The sequence below is a fragment of the Protopterus annectens genome, chromosome 1.part1 (assembly GCF_019279795.1).
Source record: "Protopterus annectens isolate FY-2018-M chromosome 1.part1, PAN1.0, whole genome shotgun sequence".
Classification (NCBI taxonomy): domain Eukaryota; kingdom Metazoa; phylum Chordata; order Ceratodontiformes; family Protopteridae; genus Protopterus; species Protopterus annectens.
The window spans coordinates 235934688-235961577 of record NC_056726.1 but is presented as its reverse complement, the minus strand read 5'-3'; the positions used below and the strand labels follow the sequence as shown (position 1 = coordinate 235961577).

Here is a 26890-nt window from a genome sequence, read left to right as displayed (position 1 = left end):
GGGTTTACATAGATAATCAAATGCAAATAATTTTTGGAGCCAAGGTGGAAGGAGACTTATCTCATCCTCTTAAATAGCTATACCTCAGTAAAATGTGTTGGAATACCAAATTGGGTCCACACTTCACATTGTAAGAAAACCTGCTTGACATCCACCGAGCTGAAAGATGATGGCACCACACCACCACCTGATGTCACTGTCGTCTTCCAATCAACATGGTTAAAAATCTCTTTCTTCAAAGGCTGCAGCAATTTGCTAATGATCTGTATTTTGCAAACTGCTGGATCTGTGGATTTGTGCCCCATGACAGCAAAAGGAGCATTTCAATGCTACCTGTTCCTGTTTGACTGATTTTGAGATGCAAATGGCAATGGAAAATCAAACCTGGCTCAATACCATGGACTGGACTAAGAAAACATACTATCAATTGGTCATATCAAAAAGACTTGATAAATGTTACGCCAGAAATAGAACTGTGCTAATATCTTTGAATGGAGTTTTATTTTATCACTTTACTTGTACCTTGTAATCATTTTTTATTTTTTATTTATTTATTTTTTAAAATTTGTTTTTACTTTGGAATGAATATTCATTTATTAGCGATGTTTGACCTGGATGATACCAGGTGTTCCTTTTTGTGCAGATTTTCTTGTTTGGTTTCTTGGTCTAGTCCTGCACTCCTGCATTTTTGTTGTTTTTTTAGAATTGTGCAAGTGGGCTATAGCAGTTATAATTATACCCACAATAAAACTGCAATGTCCGTTCTTAATTTAAAAGCACATGACTGGGGGAGAATCTGCAAAGATCATACCTTCCCCTGTTTACCAAGAAACTGGTCTGGGTTTGTGGGTCAGATGATTCCGTTCCTTTACTACTATGACTGGAAGATTGTGAAATAAAAGCACTATATACCCAGCTGAGTAAGCAGTAGTTTTCTTTCCATATTATGACATACTTCTTGTTATGAATGAAGCAACTCAGCTGTCTCTTATTAGCTGAAATGGCTAACAAAACATCAGAAAACATTCACATGGAAAACAAACTGAGGTTCACGCCACATCACTACAAAACCAAGTAGCTTTTGACTGCGTGCTGGCCTCAAAGGGCAGTGATTGCCATTTGATTGGAAAATGGTGCTGTACTTGTGTTTCTGACTTTCATGATGAGCAAGAGAAGGTGGCTGGCTTTAGAAAACAGTTGGCCATTAATTTAACTAAACCTAAACCTTGTTTGGGTGGTTGGTAGTATATTTGGAAATAGTGGTACTAGTATAATGCAAAGTTTGATTAGCTTTATTATAGCTGTACTTTTCATAACATATAGTATATTTTGTTAAAAATCTACTAATGCACTGCTTTGTAAAAAAAAAAAAAGTACACATGCTGTTATAACTGAACAAAAACATCCTCAAGCTCATACGTTTGCCCAAATTAATGACGGTATAATCCAAAATGATTTTGGAATGTCATGCTTTATAGCATCAATGGGGGAGGTCTGTAGTGGATTGTCTGTATTTCTGAACATTTTAAACTGCTGCAGTCCCTTACATGTGATTCTTGTAACAAAGGTCAGCTTGACCCTTTTCAGACTTTAGCAAGCAGATGGTAAATGTTTTCTTCTAACCATGCAGATATTTAGATTAGTGTATCCTGTTCTGTGCACTAAATGTCTCTTGAGATGAGCCTGTTAAAACACACACACATTTTTAGATAGGGACACACAAAATTTGCTAAACTGTCCTGCATTCTACATATTTATCAGTGATGTTCTGTAGTCCTATCTCGCCTTTATTCTTACTCTTGGGATCGGAGCCAAATCTCAGCTCCGACTCGGCCATACTGTAGCTCAAATACTTCTGGTTGGCTTTTGGATAGGAGGTATCCCATGATGCATCACTAACACAACCCAGGTCTTGTTTGCCGCTCGTTCAGCTCAGATGTGGTGATTCTTGGCAGTGGCTATGTGAAAATTTTCCGTATCTTTGACTAGTTTATTGTTGGCTATAACCATTTTTTTTGGTAGTTTCATGTGTTTTTTTGCAGTCTGTGTCTGTTTTAGACTATTTACTGCATCGTTACTGTTTGTACTTTGGCCATTCTTCCATTGGCCTATTGTATCCCTGCATCACTTCTCTTGTGCTGCTTGTTTCTGTTACCTCTTTCCTTTTCCCTTGGGCTAGGCCCGTTTGTTAGAGGACCTAGTTCTCTTTTCTGTTTTTGTCTCCTCCCTGGGCTAGGCCCATTTAAATTAGAGTGCCTAGTCCTCGGTTGATCTCCTTTCTCCTCTTAGGGCTAGTCCCGTTTAAGTTAGAGGACCTAGTCCTCTGTTTGCCTATTTGTCTGTACAGTGCTGTTCTATCTGCTTGAATATGGTTCTGCTTGTCTTACTGGTTATTGCAATATGTCCAAAGATATTAAGGACCACAAGCCTTCGGGCTTCAAAAAGTGTACTAAATGTGCCCAGAAAATGTCCTTAATGGATGGGCACAATTTGTGTGTTTTGTTTGGGGGCTATTCACCTCCAAGAGTCTTGCCTGTTTTGTCATGCATTTAGTCCCCGTGTTCTTCAGGAGAGGAAGAACAAACTTATTTTGAAAGGGCTATTGAAACATTCCTTTGAGGAGAAATTAACATCTTCCTCCAGCTCTAAATCTCCTTACTCTTTTAAAGAAAGACAAACCAAAAGCTACAAAAAGGCGGTCTCCTACCCATACTGTGTCGGAGCCGCCAGACAAAATTGCCAAAGTGACTACACCCTCTTCGGTGCCACTAGTCTCGGTGGCAACAGAGCTTTCCATTGTGGATCCACCAGCTTCGGCTCCAGGAGCTTCGGAGCCGATAACTGACACTATCTCAGAGCTGGTCATCTGAACTCCAACTGGTTTCCCCCACTCTTAGGTCACCTATATTCCAGCGATGTAGGTCCCCCACTCTATCTTCCAGGTCCTCTAGGAGCCTTTCCGAGGAGGACGTCAAGAGTGGTGCATAGACTCCTTCAGACTTCGGCGCTGGCAAATTTACTTTCGGCTCCATCCCAGTCTGCTCCTTTGCCTAATGCCCCTTCTCACCCTGTCGATTTTCCTCCGAGCTTCTCTGAGCCTTCAGAGCCAGAGTTGTCGGTGCCTCGGGTTGTGGAAAGGTCTGTTCCAGCTACCTCAGTTAGTCTCTTGGTTCCGATATCCACTCCGACCCTTTTGGTGCTGTCCGTGGGGTCTAGGGTCCTCATTTCTCCAGTCGGGCCCAAGGAGGATACTTTGAATCAAACCTATTTGGTTCCGAGTCTACCTCTCGGTGCTTCGGCACAAGTGAGCTTGCACCCCACGTCTGCCTTGGAGCCCATCTCCTCGGCACCGAGGACCGCCTCTGCATCTTTGGAGTGGAGGGGATCCTCGGAGCTGGGAGGATTGGCCTTCGAGGTGATGGGAGTGCTGCCCAGGTCTTCAGTTTCAACCACAGGTACCGACACTCTTTCCCCTAAAGCGCCAACTTCAGTCTCGGCTCCCTCTCTCTTCCAACACAGCAGAGACTCGCAGCCTCAGGAAACCTCCATGAGTGGTCCCCAGTCTTCTGAGGTCTCCCCAGAATACCTTTTTGAGGAGCCACCTAGGAAGAAAACTTGTAAGAGGAAACATGTTGACTCTCCTGATGAGTCTATTACATCAGACACTGACCTTGGAGTCAGAAGGGTCCCCCAAGTCATCCTCTTATATCTCATTCGTAGATATCCTTGAGATCCTGAGAGGCAGCTGGCCCACCACAGCCCCTTCTGATGACGAGTCAGTGTACCTGAAGGCTTTCAGGTCTCAACCCTCCGCCTCTTGGATGTCTCCACCTTTTGACGAGCTAGTGAGTCGAAAGGTGTGGGAATCTCCTGATTCTGTGGAACCGGTTCCTAAAAGAACAAATACATTTTTGTCAGCATTCCAGGATAAGGACTTTCTTACTAAGGGCATTCCAGTAGATGCCATGGTGGTGGCAGCAGCCACCAAAAAGGAACTTGCTGAAACTTCCTCCACTGTCCATCCACCGAACAAGGAGTCTCGAACAATGGATAGGTACGGGAAGCATGTATTTTCTACAGTGGCTTTTACACTTAGATTGCTGAACTACCTGTCTCATTTCACAAGGCTCCAGAGAGAGCTCCTAAAAGAATTAGGAGATACTCTGCAGGATAATGTAACTGGTACAGTATCTCAGAAGGTTAACGCACATATGTCTATCCCAAATTCTATTGTGAACTTCTCCATGAGGCTGATATCTTATGCAGTTGATGGCGCGAGTAGGGCAGCAGGTTCAGGAGTCTCTCTTAGGAGATGCTCCTGGATGCATTTGTTTAATTTTTGCAGAGGCCTTTAAGTCTACGTTTACCAGTGCCCCTTTTGACTAATTCTCATTGTTTGGAACCATGGTAAAGGACACACTCACCAGGTGTTTGCAGGAAGGAAAAAACCTATCTGCCGTGGGAGTCCGTTATTCCATTCTTTCTAGACCCTATCCCAAAGGGCAGAAGAGCAGCAAAATGTGGTTCAGAAAGTCGCAGAGGTTTTTTCAGGATGCACAAGGTGATTCCTTCAGAGGCAGAGAAGGAAATAATGGTAGATGCTGCCCTAGGGGCAGAGGGGCCCGCAGAACCAGGGAGACTGTGATTCCTTTCATGGTGGTACCTATCAGCACTCCTGAAAGGAGGCCCGACTGTGCATCTCTGGAGCCAATCAGGGGCCATATTTCTTTATACCCAGAAGCCTGGCACGATATCACTCGACAAGTGGGTATTAAAAATAATTACCAGAGGTTACCATATACCCTTATCCACCCTCTCGGACTAGACGAATCCCAGATGGTGCCACCCAATCGCAGAGATTCAGCAACTCTAGAAATCCAAAAGTTGCTCGTAAAGAGTCATCCAACCCGTCCCCACAGACCAAGTAGGATTAGGGACTTACTCCAGATTCTTTTTGGTGCCAAAAAGAACAGGGGACTTGAGGCACATCTTGGATCTCAGCAAATTGAACAAATCTGTACAAAAGTCCAAGTTCTGAATGGTCACCTTACAGTCGATACTCCCATTATTAGGGAAAGACATTTGGATGTGCTTCATAGACCTCCAAGATGCATACTACCATATCAAAATGGACAGGGCATCAATTAGTCACTTGCGCTTCTGGCTGGGAGCCTGTCATTATCAATTTCACGCCCTGCCCTTTGGTCTCACCACAGCCCCCAGGGTGTTCACCAAATGCATGGCAGTGGTCACGGCTCCCTTGAGACATCAGGGATTCCAAATGTTTCCGTACCTGGATGACTGGCTCCTGATTGCCACCACCAGGCATCTACTATTACAGGCCAGGGACGTTACTATTTCAACTAGCCTGCAGTTACGGATTACAGTAAATTGGCAAAAAATCTGTATTGTCGTCCTCTCAGCATGTGAATTTTATTGGCGCTGAAATAAACACCGTCTTATTGAGGGCTTACCTTCCCATAGAAAGAATTCAGAACCTCAGGGAACTTGTTTTGAGCTTACTTCCTCTAAGGAAAGCGAAAGCAAAGATGGTGCTCAAGTTGTTAGGAACAATGGCTTCGACAATAACAGTTCCATTAGCCAGACTGCACATGAGGGTCCATGCAGTGGTTACTTTTTGCCCAGTGGTCACTGCAGTATCTATCTCTCTCATCCCATCTTGATAAGATTTGTACAAACAGGATCTTTGTTGGTGGACCCAGACCAGCAATCTAAATTCAGGCAGACTGTTTGTTCCTTCCTCCCCCTGTTGCCACCATGACCACGGATGCTTCCCAGATAGGGGGCATTATCTAGGGAGAACAGTCCAAGGCAAATGGCAGGAACACGAGGCTCATTTGCATATCAACATCTTTGAGATGAGCAGTGCTTCTGGCATTGCAAGCACTTCACAGCTTTCTCCCTCTAGGGATGATTGCGATTCACTTGGACAATATGTCGGTGGTGTTACATAAACAAGGCGGGACCAAATATTACCCCCTCTGCAGAGAAGCCCTTTGAGTGTGGGAGTGGGCAGTGTCTTCCCAGTGCTTTCTGGTGGCAATGCACATCCTGGGGAAATCTGGCATCCTACCCGACAGGCTCAGCAGGGCTATTCTGATGCCTCACGAGTGGTCTCTGAACACGTACATTGCGGAACAAATTTTTCGCCAATGGGTTCAACCTTGCTGCGATCTATTTGCCACCCCTCTCAATACCAAATGCAGCAACTACTTCACCCTGATTCCCCCGGAAGGGGAAACACCCAGAGATGCACTCGCTCATGATTGACCCTCTGGACTTCTCTACGCTTTCCCTCCATTTCCGTCATAGCAAAATTACCCTAATTGCTTCTTACTGGCCTCGACAGATTTGGTTCCACTTTCTCAGACCTCATCTAATGGATGAACTGTGGACTCTGGACCCAGTGCTAGATTTCCTGACGCACATGTCAGGGGTGTTCCAGCCCTCTCTCTACACCCTCAATTTGACAGCTTAGCTGCTCCAATTCCATCCCTAGTCAGGCTTCATAACTTTTCTCCTGAGGTTGTACACATTCTGACATCCTCTCTCAAACCTTCTACCAGAAAGATTTATACCAGTAAATGGAAGATTCTCCTTTTGGGCCCATGAGAGAAAACCTTGATCCTTACACAGCTCCCATTTCTGACATTTTAGACTTCCTTTCTCAGTTGTTCCAGCAAGGTTCAGCAGATACCACTATTAAAGTTCAACTGGCAGCTATTTCCACTTTTCATTTGGATAATGAGCCTAATCTTATGGCTCATAGACTGTGTAGAGCATTCCTTAAAGGAACCACCTTGTTAAGACCCCCAGTCTTGGATCCAGTGGCACCATGGGATTTGAACTTTGTTCTCCATAAACTTATGTCAAGTCCTTTCGAACCCTCAGCAACATGTGACCTTAAGTTATTATCTTGGAAAACTATATTTTTAGTGGCTATCACTTCTGCAAGAAGGGTCTCTGAACTACAAGCTTTTTCCATTAAGCCCCCTTATTTGGTGTTTCACAAAGATAGGGTCTCCTTACGGACAAAAACCCTTCCTTTATTCCTAAGGTTTCTTCTCAAGGCAATATTAATCAGTCGATTGAATTGCCTGTTTTCTTCCCTAATTTTTCTAACAAGTCTGAGTACAAATTTCACCAAATGGATGTGCCATAGAGAATTCGCTTTTATCTGGACAGAACTAAAGATTTCAGAAGGTCAGAACAATTGTTTCCTTTTCAGATACCAGGAAGGGCCTTCCAGTTTCTAAAATCACATTATCTGACTGGATTTCCAGCTTCCTTTCCTTTGTCTATTCATCTAGTGGCAAAGATCTTCCCTTCAAGGTGAAAGCTCATTCTACCAGGTCTATGTCTACCGTGGTAGCTTTTCAGGCTAGAATTCCAATAGACATTTGTGCTGCAGCAACATGGGCTTCACCTCATGCATTCATTATTCACTACAAATTGGATATGGCTTCCAGGAACAGGTCTTCCTTTGGTTCCACAGTACTCAGGAGCATTTTCCAATAAGCCACTCAAGATGAAGGTGCTAGGGACGCTGTCCCAAGAGTAAGAATGAAGGTGAAATAAGACTACAGAACATAAAGAAGTTGTGTACCTGCCATAACGTTCGATGTTTGTAGTCCATCTCGCCTTTCATTCTTATAAACCCACCCTCCTTCCCCCTCCTTGTGGACCTGGTGGTAGTGTCTCTCCTGTTTGTTTGGTTTATGTTAGTCCTTTCGACTTGCTTTGTTCTTTGTCTCTTGTTTCTCCTTGCAGCAAACAAGATCTGGGTTGTGTTAGTGATGCATCATGCGATGCCTCCTAGCCACAAGCCAACCAGAAGTTTTCGAGCTAGAGTATGGCCGGGTCAGAGCCGAGGTTCAGCTCTTATCCCAAGAGTAAGAATGAAGGGCGAGATGGACTACAAACATCGAATGTTATGGTAGGTACACAACTTCTTTTTCATTCATTCCAGCCTTGAGATTGTACATGAATGGATTTTGTCATAGTTGACCACCTTAAACTCTGTATGAACTGAGTTAGTTTTTTTCTGTTTTGGTGCCATAAAAGAACACATGACATGTGCATATGGTTGACTCTCTCTGTACTGAGATAGTCGTATCATGATATTGCTTTAATAATGTTTGCATCCAGAAACGTTGACAGTCTAGCATACTGCTCAACCTGGAAACATCAAAAATCTGGACAAGGCCCATGAACAATAGGTACAAATCTGTACACTGATTAACACCTAATTTGCATACATAATTATGTACCCCCCACCCACTCCAATGGAATTGTGGAATACCAGCTTTCAAACGTAACTGAACGACAGGCAACCAAAATATGCACCAGAGTCCCCCTGGAGCCATTCCAATGTCCCATTACCTGGCTATTTCACCCCTTTACCATAAACACTAATGTGTGCATACTGCTTTACTTCTACAATGATTATTTGGATTTTATTTTTTACAGCACAACAGTGTACAAACCAAACACTAATAAACATCTGGTAAAAGCAATACTGTCTCACAATGAAAATAGACTTGGCATTAAAACTTGTTTGACCTGAAACTCACATTCATTAAAACAGCACTGAAACCCATACCACATCCAAAGAAAATGCATCTGACCAGTGGTGGATAAAGATTATCTTTGGGCTGGTTTCAAATCATTGGCCCCTTGCACACACAACAAGAAACATACATGTGTTGTTTTTTTGATACACCTTCCTGACTTTATTATATTCCTTGTATAGTACAGCACACTGTTTGAGCACATTTTAAATTTATTGTTTGAATATTTTTCCAGTAAACTGTACTGTAGGCAATGAAACAAAATGCATGAACCAATAATTACAAAACTGTCCTATTCAGAACATTTCCATCATAAAAGTCTACTTCAACACCCACACTATAAATAGAATGATAGCAGTGCAAACCAAATGCATCTTGCACAGCTTCTCGCACTTATTTTCAATTTTATTTTTTGGGGGGAGGCAAAAGATCAAAAACCAGGGACACATTTTAAACATTGCTTGTATAATTTTGTAAAGTTGCTAGAATAAAATATTACCACCATATATTTCACTAGTAAGTCTTGAACCCAGGACCCTATGTACTATAGTCCGAGCAACATACCACTATGCTAAATCAGCAGCTTCCTGAAAAATAGGAAGACTGAACCTTACTGGCTATCTCACTTCTCACCACAGCTCTCCACTCTTAGCACAAAAAATCTGGGGGAATACAAATTCAGTTCTCACTATAGCTCTCAACTCTTAGCACAAAAAAACCTGGGGGAATACAAATTCAGTTCTCACTATATCTGTCAACTCTTGGCACAAAAAACCTGGGCAAATCTCACAAGTGGTGGTGGGCTGATATAACCTAGTAGGCTTTTTTCTTTTATAAATCAAAGTATTTGGTCAAACATCTCACGATATTGAGATTGTGAAAGCTCTAACACAAAATGCTCCTCTGACTATATTTAAATCATTACCAGAATGGCTGTAACACAAACAACTGAAGAAAAATTCATTGCTGGGAAGAAAAACCAGCAGTTCTGACTGCTGGTCAACTGGATAATAAGTAGGATCAACTCCATGGTTAAACGGCACCAACAGTGCCCCAGAAACGGCATTAAAATGAAGGTATGGCTTCAATAAAAGTAAAATCAAACTCTCCCTGGACTTTAGCATGGCAACTCTCCCCGGACAAAATGGCAACTCCAGTATTCAGTGGCATGGCTTAAATAAAAGTAAAACTGTCTCCCTAACAAAAGGTACCTGTCAGCAGAAGTTGTTTAATCCTAAATCAAACTGCATGGCGATCAGGCCATAATCATAAAGCGACATGCAAAGAAAGCCACTAGTTGCAAAATAGGATCAACTCCATGACTAAAGCAACCAAATGGACTTTCTACAGCAAATAACATAATGGCAATGAAGGTATGGCTTCAATAAAAGTAAAATCAAACTCTCCCCGGACTTTAGCATGGCAACTCCTGTATTCAGAGCATGGCTTAATTAAAAACTCTCCCCGGACTTACTAAAATGGCAACTCCAGTATTCAGTAGACCTCTCCCATCCTTTTGTTTAGCACGTGGAACAGCTCCAGTATGTGGCTGCACTGCTTTGGGACTGTGATAAAAGTAAAACTCTGCCTGGACTTAGCAAAACAGCAACTCCAGTATTCAAACGAATGTGCGCCCACATCTGCACTTAAATCAGACAGGCTAACGGAGCTGATGTCATTGCGCGAATCAGACAGGCTAACGGAGCTGATGTCATTGCACGTGATGACATCCACTCCAAAAGCACAAAATCTAAATAACTAGATTAAAAAATCAGAAATGGAGTGCCACTTGGGAATCGTAGCACCCCTTCATTGGGACCCCAAAACTTGGTAAAAAACGATTAATTCTGGATGGTTGGGAGGTCTGGTCTATAGTAAACTTTACAGCTGCATGAATTGGAGACTAAATTTCCATTTCAACCTTTACACCCCATCAGCCCAAGATTACATAATGTTTACTTAAACGTGTATCTGTCCATGCTTTAGTATATAATATGCAATTTATATCATGAAATGTTTTATACAAATATTAAGAACAAAAATGTATTTAGTTGCTCTTCCCCCTTCCACATTTTACCCGAGCTCCCTTCCAGACATTAATGATGTGAAGAAGGGTGTATGCTTTTCAGTCCCCCCAACAAGTTTAACCATTCAAAGTCCAGTTTCTCTCAGTCACTTTTTCTTGTAAATCCACACATCACAAATGTAATTGATGCTTTGCAGTCTCACATTTATTCACCAACTTCAGTGTTTGCTGGTGGTCTTCCTGTTCATCTGCATCTCTCAGTGCCAGACTCTGGTTCATGACCACGGTACTTTTGATTCTTGTAGCCCACTTCTGTGCTTTTTCTGCGTCTCAATCATTTGTCTTTGAAACATTGGAAAAGGTTTCACTGCCAAAGTCTCTCTCAGCTTTATCAGAATAATGAGGAGCACAGTCCCCTTCTGTTTGGTGGCTCAAGATATGGAGTCTAAAGCTATCGAAACAAAATACTATTGTATTTCAACTTCAGGAAAAGAGAAAAGTCCCAAACAATCCAGAAATACAAGAAAATGAGAAAAGTCTACATCAATGTCAGCTTCTGATATGTTTGTCTCGAAAGAAACTGAGAGATGCAATTTAACCAGTGTCTTAGTTGAGAATGTCTGGTCAACTGAACATCAACAATTCTATTTTAATTAAGCTAATCAAGAGAACTGAGGAACATTAAATTTAATCTTGAGGATATTATTTAAGCCAGTGCAGTTAAAACTGACCTGTATTTCCAGGTAATGGAAAAATAGTTGGATAAGAAATGAGGACTGAATGTAATATTGTTTTCAGGAGCTTGCCAGAAAGAGTGGTGTAAGTTATTGAAGTGTGTTTGGGATATTTTTCCTGGTTACAAATCCATATCAAAAGATCACCTGATTATAGAATATTTAATAGTAGTCTGCGTGTGAATCCATCTTCTGACTTCAAAAACTGATGTAGGTTAAACAGCTCAACTTTCAAGACATGAAGATTCCCAAAGCAGCTAAGACAAATCTCTACTTGAACTGTAGGTTAAAATCTTCAGCAAGAAGAAAGTTCTCCTTTTATGAGTTCCTTATCAAAAAGGAGAGACTTCCAAATGCTCATTCTGAGCAGACTTTTAAACTTGGAATCACTGTACAATACCTCATAATACACTACAGAGTTGTGAATATTCCACAAGCTTTTTCACTTTTGAACTTTAAAGAATCGTGCAATTAACATACTCAAGTATTTATCTCTCAAATGTCTTAGGTGGTCTGAGCACTGAAGCCTTCAGTCTGCATAGTATATTTGAAGTTGCTGTTAAATTTAATTGTATGTCCCAGAGTCTCCCAAAGTTTATGTTGATTACGTTACTGACCATTTTTTTTGTTATAAGCTATAATTGCGGTTGTCAATTTGCCTCAATATCTGTCACTTAGTCAAGGACAAATGAGACTGGTCTGTAACACAATAGCTGCGCGTTATTGCTGTTGTCATTTGTAGTGTGTATGTGGCATGGCTCCTGCATCTCTCTTTGTAGAGTTCCAGGTCTTTAAATCCCCTCATGATGAGTAATGCTTGCTTTATTTATGCCTTGTGTTTAATCCTTGATTTGGTACTGCTCCATAATTAACACACTCCCATCCATTAAATGACATCTCCTTTACTATGTAACAACTTTTTATGGCTCCAGGTAGGTAGGACTCCATGCTTAGCATGGTTTGTTTTCAGTATGTGCCGGATCGGATGCGACGCCCGCTTCTTCAAAGCAAAGAATAGAAGACCTTCTTCATCATTTGTTCCATCAACTATCTCATCAGTCCGGGCTGACTGCAAGGACAGTCCTTCAAGCCTTAGGGTTCATGGCATCTTGTATTCTGGTACTTCCCAATGCCAAACTGCATATGAGATAATACCTTGCATTCAAAAGGAATTTTTGTGGTGGGCTCAGGAATGTCACCTAAACAAGGGACTCTGACCGCTGGCCAGAGGCAAGTCAGATTTTAACGACAGATGCCTCAGACAAAGCTTGGGGAGCTCATCTAAATGGAAAGTGGATACAAAACAAGTGGCCTGTCAGACTACAACATCTACATATCAACATGAAGGAGATGTTAGCAGTCCAGTTTGCATTAATTGCTTTTGTTGATTCTAACAGACAACACAACTGTCATGTTTTCTGCCAGGAGCACAGAACTCCTTAGCAGATGTAACTCCAGACATAGATCTGTTCGCTTCTCCACTAAACCATCAGCTGCCAAGGTTTTGCACAAAAGGTTTCATCCCACAGCTTGGAAAGTGGATGCTCTTTCTTGCTTCACTCTCTGCACCTAACAGCTTGGCATATTCTGTTTTGAACCATAGTGGGCCTCCACTTCCTCAGCAAGTTTTAAATGTTATTTTGGAAGCTAGGAGAGACAAATGGAAGAGATTTTTGTTTTGGAGTGCAGCAAAAGATTTTGATGTTTCGCTCTTCAATATCTTACTGAGTTGCTAGACAAAGGTTTGTCTTTCTCTTCTATTAAAGTTCATGCTGCAGCAATTTCAGCTCACTATGATTGCAACCCACCATTGTTTTCTCATCCTTTGTTCAAGCAATTTCTTAGAGGGGCAAAGAATATCAGACCCCAGAGCTCCTACTCCTGCTTGGGATCTCAATTTTGTGTTGGAGAAACTCACTCTACAACCTTTTGAGCCTGCAGCTACTGCTGAGTTGAAATATTTATCATGGAAGACTGCTTTTTGTTGGCCATTACCTCTGCAAGAAGGGTTTCTGAATTACAGGCCCTTATGGCGGTTGAGCCTTTCTTGATTTTCCATAACTAATCCTTCCTTTATGCCTAAGGTGGTTTCTAGTGTGGCTTTAAACCAAACTATTCATTTGCCTACTTTTTATGCAAATCCCCAAAATAAAGGGGAAAAGATTTTGCACACTTTAGATGTCCACAGGCAGTTGCAGTTGTTTGTTTCTTTATTTCTAAGTGGATTGGGTTTTGCATTGCTTTCTGTTATTCCCATCATGGCAAGGAGATTCCTGCTGGGATTAGGCCTCATTCCATTATCACCTGCCACTTTACTCTAAGTCCAGGGCTGGTTTCAAATCGCCCTGACCGACGCCAGCCTTATACTTACCGAGGACAGCGGACTACCCAAGTGTAAGGACTGCAGCAATGTGGATCTTCGAACATCTACATTTATGGTAGGTACAAAACTGTACTTTTTTACCTCTTGCACATATTTATTTCCCTGTGTATTAATAAAAAGTCATCACTTCTTGGAACTAATGACATTTTCTCACTGGAGTGCTAGATTTAATGCAACCAGTAGTTTGCTTTGTAGTAGGTTTACTGTCTTTTTTTGTGTCTTTATAAATGGGACCTGTTCAGAAATTACAGTATTTTGATATTTACTCTGTATTAGCGTCTTCGTTTTTTTTGGTCTTTGGGAAGGTTTAGAAGAGTACAAAAATGAGGAAACTTGCATTTTATTTTGACATTCTATGGTATTAAGTTTCATTTTTATATATAATGTTTATTCTAAGGAAACTCCATGTATAAATTTTCTGAAACCACAAATATTTTCTTTTGCAAGTTAATTACAGTTGCAGATCAAGATAAGTACTGTAATCAGATATTGGCCAGATGTGATGAACTGGGCATATGTAGATATGTTTGCTTTTTTGATATTATGTAGCTTACCTTTGTCATTCTTGCATTTATTGATAGGAGTATTTCCCCTTCTGATATAAGCTATTTCAGTTATGAACCTAGGTGGGACAGGTCGTTCATAATCTTGTGTGTTTCTCTGCATGCACATACTGAAAAACATGATAAAATATGTTGTGCACATTTTAGCGGCAGTGTCTTTGGCATCTTGCTTTAACCTCGAATGATGCCTAAATGATGCCTAAATACCAAGAGGAAGATAATTGACTTTAGCAATTGACTAAGTAGTTGGTGTCATGTGGGATCCCATTTGTTAACGAGATGGTAGATAAGACCTCTGTTTTGCCAGGTATGGCATACACATCTCATACATGTACTGGTTTAAAGACCCTTGGGTAACTGTGAAGGAGTATCTGTATTTGCCAGAAATATAATCGCATCATGTCAGATTTTCCTTGACCCTAGCTTGAAGTTTTTGGAGATCCAAATGACAATTATCCAAACTATTACTTCCTACAGATGCCCTTCAGTGTCCTCCAAAGATTATGGAAACTGCCTTAACATGATTGAGAGGTTAAATATCAAACCAAACACCACCTTGCTAGAAGATTTCAATTATCCAAGCATTGATTAGCTCAGTGTTTCTTAGATTTTGTTAATGCCAATACACTAAAGCACACTGTAAAACATCTCACTAATATCCTGAGCTGATTCTTGCCAACCTAGACCCTGCATGTACTTCACTCCCACATTCTCATCCTTAGTTAAATCTGACCACAAGTCCGTCATCTTTGTCAGGTGTAGTGGTGCCACTGATTGAGACTGAGTTTAGGACTTCACTAGGCCAAGCCTACTTCATCTTGTAGAAAACCTGTGCAAAATTTCCAGCAATCCCATTCAAATAGACCCCTTCAAATGGACTCATCTGAGAAGTCTAAAACACATGCCTCCAATTTGTGCCAACACCTAAATAGCTGCTTGGAAGAGTTAGTACCTGTTCACCCTTAATGTAATGGTGTATTTAGCAATAAACCTCTGTGGTTGAACTGTTGTATTAATAAACTGCATAACAAAAGAAGGAAATCTAAGAACTTCCCACCCCCATATCTCATGACCACTGTGAAACATGCCAGCAAGGAATTTGAGTAGTACTAGAAAATGTTAAGCAGAGTATGAACTTCGTCTTTACTGACCCCAATGGAAGCTACACATTTTTGTCAGAAAATTAAGGAATTATATACTGAACTCTTCTATATCCTATTCCAGTCCCAAGAATATAGTCAGTATATTAATCAAATTTAGTGCCAACTTTACCTACCCTACCCACATTGTTGACCTCAGTATCCCTGAAAATTGTTTCCCTTGAAATCACTCTGGGCAAGTCTTAAAAACCCCTGTCAAATACTCCAGGTAATGCATCCCATGGGACCAGACAACATAACTAGGCTGTATTCTCCTCTGTATCAAGTATGTACTTTCTGAACCTTTACAGCCTCAGCCTATCCACAGGATTTGTGACCGATGACTGGAAAACAGCTACTCTAACTGCTCTACACAGTGGTGACCCCTGTACAGATCTAGGTGATTATAGTCCCATTAGCCTCACCAACTTTATATTGCAAAGCTATAGAATGTATCACAGTGCTCACTTATGCAGAGACAGGCAACGTAATTGATCTAGATCCCAATCTGTTTGATTTTGTGAAGAGCAAGTCCTGTCTTATGACCCCAATAAGCTTCTTAGAAATGTTTACAGTGGATATTCAGTGAATACTGCTTATCTCAATCTGGCCAAAGATCTTGACAGTATCCCCATACTAATATTGCCTCTGGATTGTAAATTAGTTGTCCAACTGATCCCACGTTGATAACTGCGTTGGTGCCTTGTCTGAGCATTGTAACTAGCAGGCTACCACAGGGTTCGTTTCTGGGCCCTCTCCTGTTTAGCATTTATTTTGCAGACGTCCTGTCCAATATCCCAGAAATATGACTGACCAAGTTTGCTGCTGGACACTGTTATCTGTTCATCCACTGATACTAATCAGCTCCAACAAGGGTTGAAATATGCATGCTCATACTCTGTGTACTGTAAGTGGTCTCAGGTTAAGTCTGAAAGTGCATAGTAGTAGCATTTGATTAAAAAATATTCCCACCTGTGTGTTTTAAAATGGTACTGCTCTTCAGTGAGACATGGGTAGTGATGTGCGCAATTCTGTCATTTGGTGGTCATGTTTCCACCATGGTCTGGAAATCCTATCTGGTCCAGTTAATTTCCAGTGGAATGTCTTCAAGATCCAGATACATCATCCTGCCACAGTACCCTTCTCTTCTCAAGCCCATTATTTAATGTAATGCCCCCTTTAGTATGTATAAAGCAAAGTGTAGCATATTGCTGAACTAGAAAGGTCCAAAAGATATCTTACTAAGAAAATTAAAGGCCTTAATTTTTTCAGCTATCCCAACAGATTAGCACAGCCTTTGTTATAGTCAGTAGCCTACAGGTAGGTCTGAGGTGACCTGTCTCTGAGCCATGAAAGACCCATTCACATATGACCTCTGATTGCAAGACCAGTAGCTGTATAAACACCTGTGCAGAGGGCTTAATTCTACATAAAAAAAAAAAAAGTTGGAGATCTAGGTTGCTAACTCAGCATATTCCCAGACTGTGGACTAAGTTACCACTACAGATCAAACAAAGTATTACTTTATTACCTGACTGACACCAAGGTTCTTATGTATAGCACTAATCAGCTTGGGTAGTAAGCACTATTTAGACATTGAAAAGGAAGCTATGAACATTTAAATATCTACTTAAAGGTGTACATGGCTAGGCATCTTATGGTCCTTGTGATCGCTTCTTAGTATTGGTCTGTGTTCCTAGATTTGTCCATGTTATCAATTCTTTCGCTAGTCCATATTTTGCCATTGACATGTAAGGTCCTCCTTCAAGTGGATGGATTAGCCTTTTTAAGAAAATTCTTCCTGGGCACATTGGCTTAAATTTCTCAGACTTTGTGATGGCACAGTCCTTGGATAATATTGGTAATGTTTGTAGAAGTGTTTCCTTTGTGCAGTGTTTCTATGCAATTGTAATATATTTGAAACTACAAAACATAAATTTGTCTTACTGTACGTTACTTCTTGAAGACCCAGGATTTATTTTCTGTTTTCCTGGGACCACTGGATGAAATTTAAATTTCTTTACTTCCAATTTCCAGCTCTTTATTGCTTGAAGATTAATTCTAAACATGGAGTGAAGTTATACATACAAACTGATAGGTCAGATTAATCCTGTTTGAGAGAAATGTTAATTCAGATCATTAGTATGGCTTTTGAGAATCAAAGTACATTTAATGTATTTATCTCTCAAATGTAAAGTGCTTTCTTGAGATTCAAAAAATATTCTTGCTTACTAATTCAGAATTTTCCTCTATATGTAAATGGGAAGCTGGCATACTGCACGTGTTCATTTGATTTAAAAGGTTTTAAACATTTTTAATCATCTGTCTTTATGTAATGCTTATATGCAATTTAAAAATATTTAGGCCATTCAGCAGTTCCTGCGATTATATTGATGGGTACAAAGAAAACTGACCCATTCTGTTAGTGGACATGGTCTTAAGTTAACTTATAGTGCCAGAAAAAAACAAGTAATTTATGTTTTGGAATACTGACACTTTTTGTGCCATTTTTCAACATTGTTCCTGTTCCTGATATGTCTGGAAATAGAATTGTATTAAATACAATGACAGAAAAATAATGTAGAATATCATGGAAGTTGCATCCACTTTATTTTCTTTTGGAAGAATGCTGGAATTTAAAATTCCTTTTGTCTTTGGATATAGATGGGAATATTACATGAGTTGGCTTACTGCCATAATATTTTACATGTTACTTATTTCTATCAACTGTTTTGCTCCATTTGGCAATTTGTAGCTATCTATTTTTGCTATTTTCCTCTATTTTGGGGGGTTTATTTACTTTATGAAAATGGGAAATATACTTTAAAAAAGATATTCAGGGTTCAGATGAGAGGAAGATTTTTAATTTATTTTGTAACTCTCGTATCAGTGTTGGTGTATTCCAGCAGTGCAAAATATTAAATCAGAAGGATTATATGACAAAAGTCTGTGTTCCATAGCTGTAGTTTACAATTAGTCTGGTTAAAAAGTCAGCTTTGTCAATCATTTAGTCTGATGTTGATACACAGGGATTTTTTTTGATGCATCATTTTTAGATTTTACCTTGATGCCCATTTTTATAATTCAAACCTCTTTCTAAATTTGATTTTCCAGAATCTGTTACTTTTAAACAAATTCTGTAACCATTGCATAATCCTAGATGTTAGAAGTTGCCTGAAGATAGAAAAACATGTAAAGGTTGTAACTTTCAATATTTTTAGAGCCATTCTAGATGATCAGGGTTGACTATCTGGATCTTTTGTTTTCTCATAATAGCTCACTATGCTTGTTTTAAATTATTGTATTATTCAACTAATATTTTTAGTTTGTTCTGAAGTTGCATTTAACGATCCAAGTACATTGGAAAGATTGGATCCAAACATTTAAGCCAAGTTTGAGCAATCCAAAACTGGTTTTGATAATCTGTATTTAATAAATCTTGGAAAGCCTCCCTCTTAACAAAATGTTGATTTATTGGTTTCTCTCAAGATTAACTGTGCATTTATTTTATTTCACACGCATCCTATCAGACAAAACATTTGACAGAAAAAAATGATTTCATCAATGCAGTGGCTAGGATTCATAAGGTGTAGCTGACCTTTTGACTCATAGCAAACTATGAATTCTTAAATACAGTAAAAGCAAGAGACAGTTTGTGATTAATCATAATTCTAATCTGGAAAAGCAAATCAAAAAGTTTAGTCAGAACTGAATGTTTATTTACATGATATTCTGTCTTGGTAGAGGCCAGAATAACAAACTGCTTTAAATGGGACCATATACAATCCACGTGCCTAGCCTTCTCTTCTACCAAGATCCCGAAGTTATGTTGAATAAATTCTCTATAATACAAACCATTTATCTATACTGTCTAATAAAAAATAGATATTTAAATGATCTTTAGTCTTGCGTATACTCCAAATCTTCCTCCCGTTTCTTTTGGGCATTACTCAATGTGAGATGTTCTACAGAAAAAGGAAATTATAGGTAACCGTACTAAAATCCTATAAGGCTTCGGTTCCCAAACCTTATTTCAGATTTTGTTAAACTTCTGTGTTGGGCATGTCTTACTTGTATCTCAACCAGTCAAATAGAGTATTTATTAGTAAGCCTAATGCTCTTAAAGTCCAAAGATTTACCACCCAATAGCCCTGGTAAGTGCCTTAGAGTACCAGATAGATGTTTCTCTGTATGAACCTTGTTGCAGATCCTGACATTTTTTTAGCTGGAGACAGACATGCTAAAACCTTTTCTACAGGTAATCCTATCCCAGTTGACGAGGATAGTCATGCCTTTGACAAAAGAAATGTTTACACACCTTTTTCTTTGTCTTTTATGGAAATAAATTGCCAGAAATTTACACCAAAATATGCATTCGCAAATGTGCAACAGTATTGGTTAACCTCCCTACTCTTAGGTTAAAATCTGGTCTGTTGCAGATGGCTAACTCTGCTTCCCAAGTCAGAAAACACTTTATAAGGTGTGCTTATACTGTGGGCACACTCCATGGTTGCTGCTGGAGCTGACATGCTTAGTAATGTCTGGGTTAGGCTGCAAGAACAGTCCCACAAGACATGAAGGTTTAGGTTTTAAAATGCTCCTCTTGAAGATCTATTTGGTGATTCCTCAGCTGAGGTGCCTAAGAATCTGGGAAACGGAGAGAGGCAAACTATTGCAAGGAGACAAACTATTTTTATCTCCCATTCCCAAGTACCAGTGAAATTATCCATCTGATTCATGGCCTTTTTTTTTTTTTTGAAACCCCTTTGTCCTACTGGCAAAAGTCCACTTACTATTATAAAGTGAAGAGCTATTTATTTATATGCACTAATATTTATTTTGGGGATTGCTGTTTCTTTAAATTTGGTGCTTTGAAGGTGATGGAAATGTCATTAGAAGTCGGTCCCTGATTCCAGGGCAAAAACTGAGAAGGCAATGTCTGTACTTGATTGGTAGGCCTGGTTAAGACAGGTGCATTTTTAGCCATGGATTGTAATTCTTTCCTTGTGGTATGAAGGGCTTGATCTAGAGATTGGTATTTGCATAAAGTATACTGAGAAGGTACAGTAAGTCTTTAGAAGAACTAGAGGTGACAAAAATGAACGTTTGGTTAAGGGGGATGGGTGGATGAACCTTTTTTTAAAACTTGGAAGCGCCTGATGGACAATTAGCTCCTAAACCATAGAAGAGCTGTATCATTGCATCTGTACTGAGTAGGGTATCCAGTATGAGGATGTGATCCACCAGAGGGGTGGCTTTTATAAATAATGAAGGCTTGATCAACTGTATATACATTTCAAAATGAGGATTGTCATTTTTATTTCTACATTTGTTGATGTTTAGATGCGTGTTTAAATGGCTATTTTATACATACCTTAAAGGGATATCTCATGAATTGCACAGGTACGTGTTGGATGTGCATATTGAGGAAACAATGCTTTGTTTTTTTTCCATTTAAGCATGAAAGAGTCTGGGAAGACCCATGCTTTTAATGTACTAGTTCTACATGTTGAATGTGCATATTGAGGAAACAATGCTTTGTTTTTTTTTCCATTTAAGCATGAAAGAGTCTGGGAAGACCCATGCTTTTAATGTACTAGTTCTGCCTGTGTAATGCCACATCTTTGCGCATTTTTAATCTGTTTGGAAGCAAGTACAGAAGTGCTGGTTTAGCATGTACATGTTTTAATTTTGTTTGCAGTTATGGATTATCACTGGCATTTCACTCATTTCAAATGTTTCACAATTTTTTTAGTGATTATTTTCAGCTGTGTATTGAAGTATTGTGTTAGTTATTCTTTTTGTATGAAGTCTCGTGTCTTCACTTGGTGGCTATTTTGACAGATTTGCATATGATGATTCTTGTACTGACTGACTTTTTAAAGCAGATGGCTGCTTTGCGAAGTCTGTACTTTTCTGTATAATAGGCCAATCCAGATTTGAGAAGCAGTAATACACACTTCAAAATCAGAATAGCCTTGAGTATTTCTTGGGGTAGTTGAGACCCATCTTTTTAGTACTAAGCAACCTTTTCCAACACTTTGACATTGTCCTAATAGAAAACTGCTGCTTTATCAAATCTGATCATATTTTGTAATGTGTTGCTTTGGACACTTCCTAGACACTTTATTTAAAACTTTTGCCAAATTACAGACTGTAACACTTGAGAAAGTTTTTTACTGGGGGGGGGGTGTTCGGATAAATGCAATTACGTTATAGAATGTGTCTTGCTAATATATTGATAGTGTTGTAATATTTTGTATCACTGTGGATCAAATAAGTGTTTCAGAATTACATTAATTCATATTGCATAAATGTGTTTACATTTTTAATTGTATACTTAGGTATTCGGACAGTAGAAAATTATTTCTCTATGTGCAAGTCTTTGCTGGCATGGATTCTTGGTCGTAGCTGGGGAAGGCTGAAACAAAAGAAGGTAAAATAAATTGTATTTATCTTTTATTATCTGCCTAATAAAATCTTTTTCTATTTATATTGCATAGAAACTGATACCTTAATCATCAGTATGGTTGTACTTTAAAGCATGCCTTTACTTGTGTAATGCTGATCATATTAGCCTCCCCATTTATGTATGTAATCCCATCTAACCTCCAGAGAGGTGCCCTATGCTAATAAATTGACTTCCATTCCATTTTGCTTTGGCAGTGTTCTACAGTGCATATAGTTGTCTGATTTTAAACACATGCAGAATTCTAGGGTTTCAGATTTTACCTTAAATTCAAATCAACGCTTTCTGGTAGTATGTCTATTTAACCATATTTCCCCCGGCATCCTTATCTCAGTTGAGGAGCCAAAAAAAAAAAAAAAAGCTGTTCTCCACTCCTGCAGCTTTGACTACTAGGAACTCCTCACATTAAGAGAACAGGAAGCACAGTAATCACATTCATTTAGCAGTGTCATAACTGCTGATCACTCCCTCAACAGCTTGCACCCTCAGTAGCTGCTTCCCTTTCCTTTTGCCTAAAAGGCAGTAATACCTTCATAAATGGCGTACATGTTTGAATGCCTGCTTGCAGCAATAGTGAGAGAATACCTTTTGATTTAATGCAGGGAGTTTGTCCTACACTTGGAGAAAGCATATGACAAGATCCCAATAAACCTGATTAGAGCAATACTGCAGTAGTTTGAAGTCTCAGTAACATTGGTAAGATTATTGCAGGCTTATTACAAGGGTCCAGTGACTCAAGTATGAGCAGTGTTTAGTCTCACAGAGGGGTTCCCAGTGGGCGTGCACTGGGGTTCTACTGTGAGTCCACTGCTATTCATATTGATGATGGAATGCATTAGGAAACAGGTCAGATGGGGACAGATCAAAGTTGCTGTATGCAGATGTGGCTGTAACGCCCGTGCACTGGCCCATTAATCAAGGAGCCTCAATCTTCACCACTAACACCAGTGAGGGGCATCCACATTGGGAAGGATAACAAATACACATACAGTAAAGTACAATTTCCCTTAAGAGCACACATTGATCACAGTCAATCTGGGGCTGGTTTCTCCCTTTCTCTCCAAAGACTTCCCACTGGCACAGCTATAGGGTACAGGTCTCAGCCTAGTGGTCAAGCTAAAACCTCCAGCACCCTCTCAGTCCAATCGGTGCTTTGTGTCCCTGCCCAGGTAGCTGACACACACTTTGAGATACAAGTTCTATACAAACACACAGACACTCCTGAGGAAGGCTGGCACAGGTTCTCCAGCTATGCCTCTTTCTGCCAGGCTATAGGGTAGTAATCACTGCCACCAACCACTAATCTCAGCTGCTAATCAGGCCCTTATCAAAGGGTGTTCAATTATTACTGTGCAATATTATCCAACAGGTAAATGACTGAACAGCATGACTGTTGGAGTGGCCTTGTACAGTCTCACTCTGTACATGCAATGTACTCTAGAGCTTAAATTATCTCTACACAAAACAGCCACAGTTGAAAGGTTCAGAAATATTTAATAAATAATAAAAACATGAGACAATACTTCTTACCACACAGTGCTAGTCAAGAGTTCAGAGATCACAGGAAAATGCTAAAAATAATGCAGTAGAATAGTTCTGATATCGGTACAGAAAACATCTAGTTCAATTTTCCCATTTCCTAGCTATATCCAAGAGCAAACACAGTTCTAAAATAAACTTGCATATAAACACAGGCAGAGTGCTGGTGAGTTGGATGTTCTGAAGACAAATGCCAATTGTTCTGTGTCTGTCCTTAAGTTGATAGCACAGTACTACTGACTCAATTCAGATTACATCATTTTTTTCTCTGGTTCCCAGGCTAACAAACTCAGTTTAGCAGCCCTTTTGATCTTGCACCTGGTCAGGAAGCTACAGCAATAAAAAGGCATTATACATGCAAATATTAGCAATTAACTCTGGTCTCAAAACAATAGCAAGAATTCCTTCATCCAGACATCTTGGCTCCGAGTTTGAGATCAAAGCTGTCATACAAGGCTTGACCTATCAGCTTGATTCCAGCAGAGTGCACTGTTACATTTTTAATCAACATTTAACACCATTTTCTTCCATTTAAGAGAACACGTCTGTGGCTTATATTAATATGTACAAATGACAGAATTATCTACAAAATTCTTCACATCCCCCCCCCCCTCCCCCTGAGAACTCAAGCTAGTTTTTCAAGTGGCCGTTGAGAAACGTTGCTTGAGAGGGTTCGGTCTGAGTATAACTTACCACATTCCTTGTCTTAAGAGCCCATCTGCATTGGCATTGCTACTCCCACTGCAGTGCTGCACTGACATATCATAAGCTTGCAACCCTAGGCTCCGTCTTAGCAACTTGGCATTTTGCTAGCTGGCTCTATTTAACCATGTTAGGGGATTACGATCTGTCACTACAGTGAATTTTCTTCCATACAGATAAGGCTGAAGTTTCTGCAGTGCCCATACTATTGCTATACATTCCTTTTCTACAGCTGCATAACATTCTTCCCTTGGTTGGAGCCTAGGACTGAGATAAACCACTGGGTGCTCTTCTCCTTCTGAAGAAATCTGGCTAAGTACAGCCCCCATCCTATGGGTCGAAGCATCTACCTGCACAACAAACTCTCTGCTGTAATCTGGACTGGCTAACACAGGGGGTCCACCCAAAGCTTCTGGAATGCCTGCTCACATGCTTGGGGCCACACTACCTTATCTGGCCTGTCTTTCCTTGTCAGGTCTGTGAGGGGAGGAGCTACTGGGGACAAACTTTCTATAGTATCCTGCTGTCCCTAAGAATGCTCTCACCTGGTTTTTGGTGGCTATACCTGATTGGCTTCTACTTTGGCAGGCTCTGGCCTGATCTTACCACTCCCCACTTTGTCCCAGGTAGGATACCTCTGCCATACCCACCTGACATTTGCTGGGCTTAATGGTCAGCCCTCTCTAGTCTGCCCAGCACCTCCCTGACATGCTGAAGGTGCTCTTGCCAAGAATGGCTGTAGACAGCATTATCATCTAGGTAAGCAATTGCAAACCCTCGTGCTCCTGCTAGGATATGATCCATCAGCCTCTGGAAAGTTGCTGGGGGCATTTTTCATCCCAAAAGACATCTTTGTGAACTCATACAAGACAAAAGGAGTCAAAGGCCAACCTCACTCTAGCACTGGGAGTCAAGGGCACCTGGCAGTAATCCTTGGTAAGATCAATGGTTGTAAGATACTTAGTCCCACTCAGCTGCTCTAGGGCCTTCTCTGTCCAAGGTATGGGGTAAGTATCTGACTCTGTGTGACTATTTAATTTCCTGTAGTGCACACAGAACCTGATACTGCCATCTTTCTTTGACACCAGCACCACTGGGGAGGCCCAGGGACTGTTGGACTCTTGAATTACCTCTAGTACAAACATTGCTTGCATCTCTTCCCTCATAGTCTGACTCTCTCAGGCACCCTCTAAGGGGCCTGCCTAATAGGACTTTGAGGTCCTGTATCCTCAGTGAACACGTCCCCAAACTCCTGTAACACTGCTTGGTTTTTTCGAACCTGTGTAGGAGATAGCTGCTGGGACATTGCTACCCCTTCCACTGAGGTGATGAGTCACCATGTCTCCCTCAGACTCCTCCTGCAATCCACTGCCAATACTTAGCACAAGGGCCTCCCTATCATGGTAAGGTTTCATCATGTTAACATGGTACTATTTGTGCTCCTGCCCAGCAGTTCCTCCATGTAACTAACATCACTTACCTTTCTTACCACCTTGTAGGGTCCCTCCCAAGCTGCTTGCAGCATGTTGTCTGACAGTAATGAGAACCATTACCTGCTGCCCTACAGCATACTGTCTAGCTCGAGCATTCCTGTCATACCATACCTTTTTCTGTTGGGCTTCTGCCAGGTTCTCCTGGTTCAAACCCATGAGTTCCCTGAGCCTTGTCTTGAGGTTTAAGACATATGCCACAACAGACTCCTTATGAGGTTCACACTCACCTTCCCACTCATAACAAATTAAATCTAGAGATCCCCTCATCCTATGCCCATACAACAACTCAAAGGGTGAAAAAACTGTGGATTCCTGAGGAACCTGTCTGTAAGCAAACAGATGGGGCAAATATATGTCCACTACCTCTTAAACTGGTCTGCAAATGTCCGTAGCATGGACTTGAGTGTAGAGTTTAACCTCTCAACAAGGCCATTAGTCTAGGGATGGTAGGGGGTTGTCTTCAGGTGCTTCACACCACAGTACTTCCACAGGCAAACCAGCAGGTCTGACATGAAATTGGCACCTCTGTCAGTATTTCTTTTGGGAAATCTACCCTGCTGAAAATTTCTAATTTCTAATTTCTAGTCTGGGCTGCTCACCATAGGTTCCTTTGGACCCATGGGCAGTACTGGGGGTCCCTTTCTTGTGTAGGGATGCCCTGCTTGCTAGGTATATGTCTCCCTTCTTCCCCAACTCCTCTGAAGTAGCACAATTTCTATCAGCTAACCAGATCCTCATGTCCTCAGGCAAAGTGCTAAGGGGTTGTTCCCTCACCTCATTAAGTATAAAATACAACTAATTGAAATAAAAAATTTTTATATAAAAAAAAAAAAAACTTATATACGAGTTCCAAATTGTACCCCAATGAATACTATAAAAAATAATAAAAAGTTGCTGAAGGCAAACTGGTAATCTGTTCTCAACCTAAAATGTCTTATTTTCAGGACACTGGAAATACTAATGGCCTCATTTAAACCGGGGCTCTTGGCAGCATCTAATCTAAGTTGCCATCTTAATTCACTCGTGTCCAAATGGGCATCTAAGTTTCTCCCCTGTGGGTCCTTAATTAAATGCTGTATAACCCAAAACTGAAAATTATGATTACCCATTTGGTGAATGTGCCTTGCCAAAGCATTAGTTAATCTAACATGCTTGATGTCGGATAGGTGTTCCCCTAGCCTGTTCACCTGTTTGCTACATGCTCCTGCCCTATTAAGGGGATACATCACAGTTGGTGATATAGCGTTTTTA

General features: G+C 40.4%; 1 protein-coding gene across 3 annotated transcripts in view; it reads left to right on the top strand.

The window, feature by feature from the left end:
- LOC122804416 overlaps positions 1-26890 on the top strand; it is a 419051-nt gene that overhangs the window by 322412 nt on the left and 69749 nt on the right. For 2 of the 3 annotated variants that reach the window (XM_044074256.1, XM_044074269.1), the window contains exon 5: positions 21781-21872. In XM_044074256.1, coding sequence (XP_043930191.1) covers positions 21781-21872 — 92 coding nt within the window. Of the gene's footprint in view, positions 1-21780; positions 21873-26890 lie in introns of those variants that run through there. The other variant, XR_006365219.1, reaches the window with a different exon arrangement.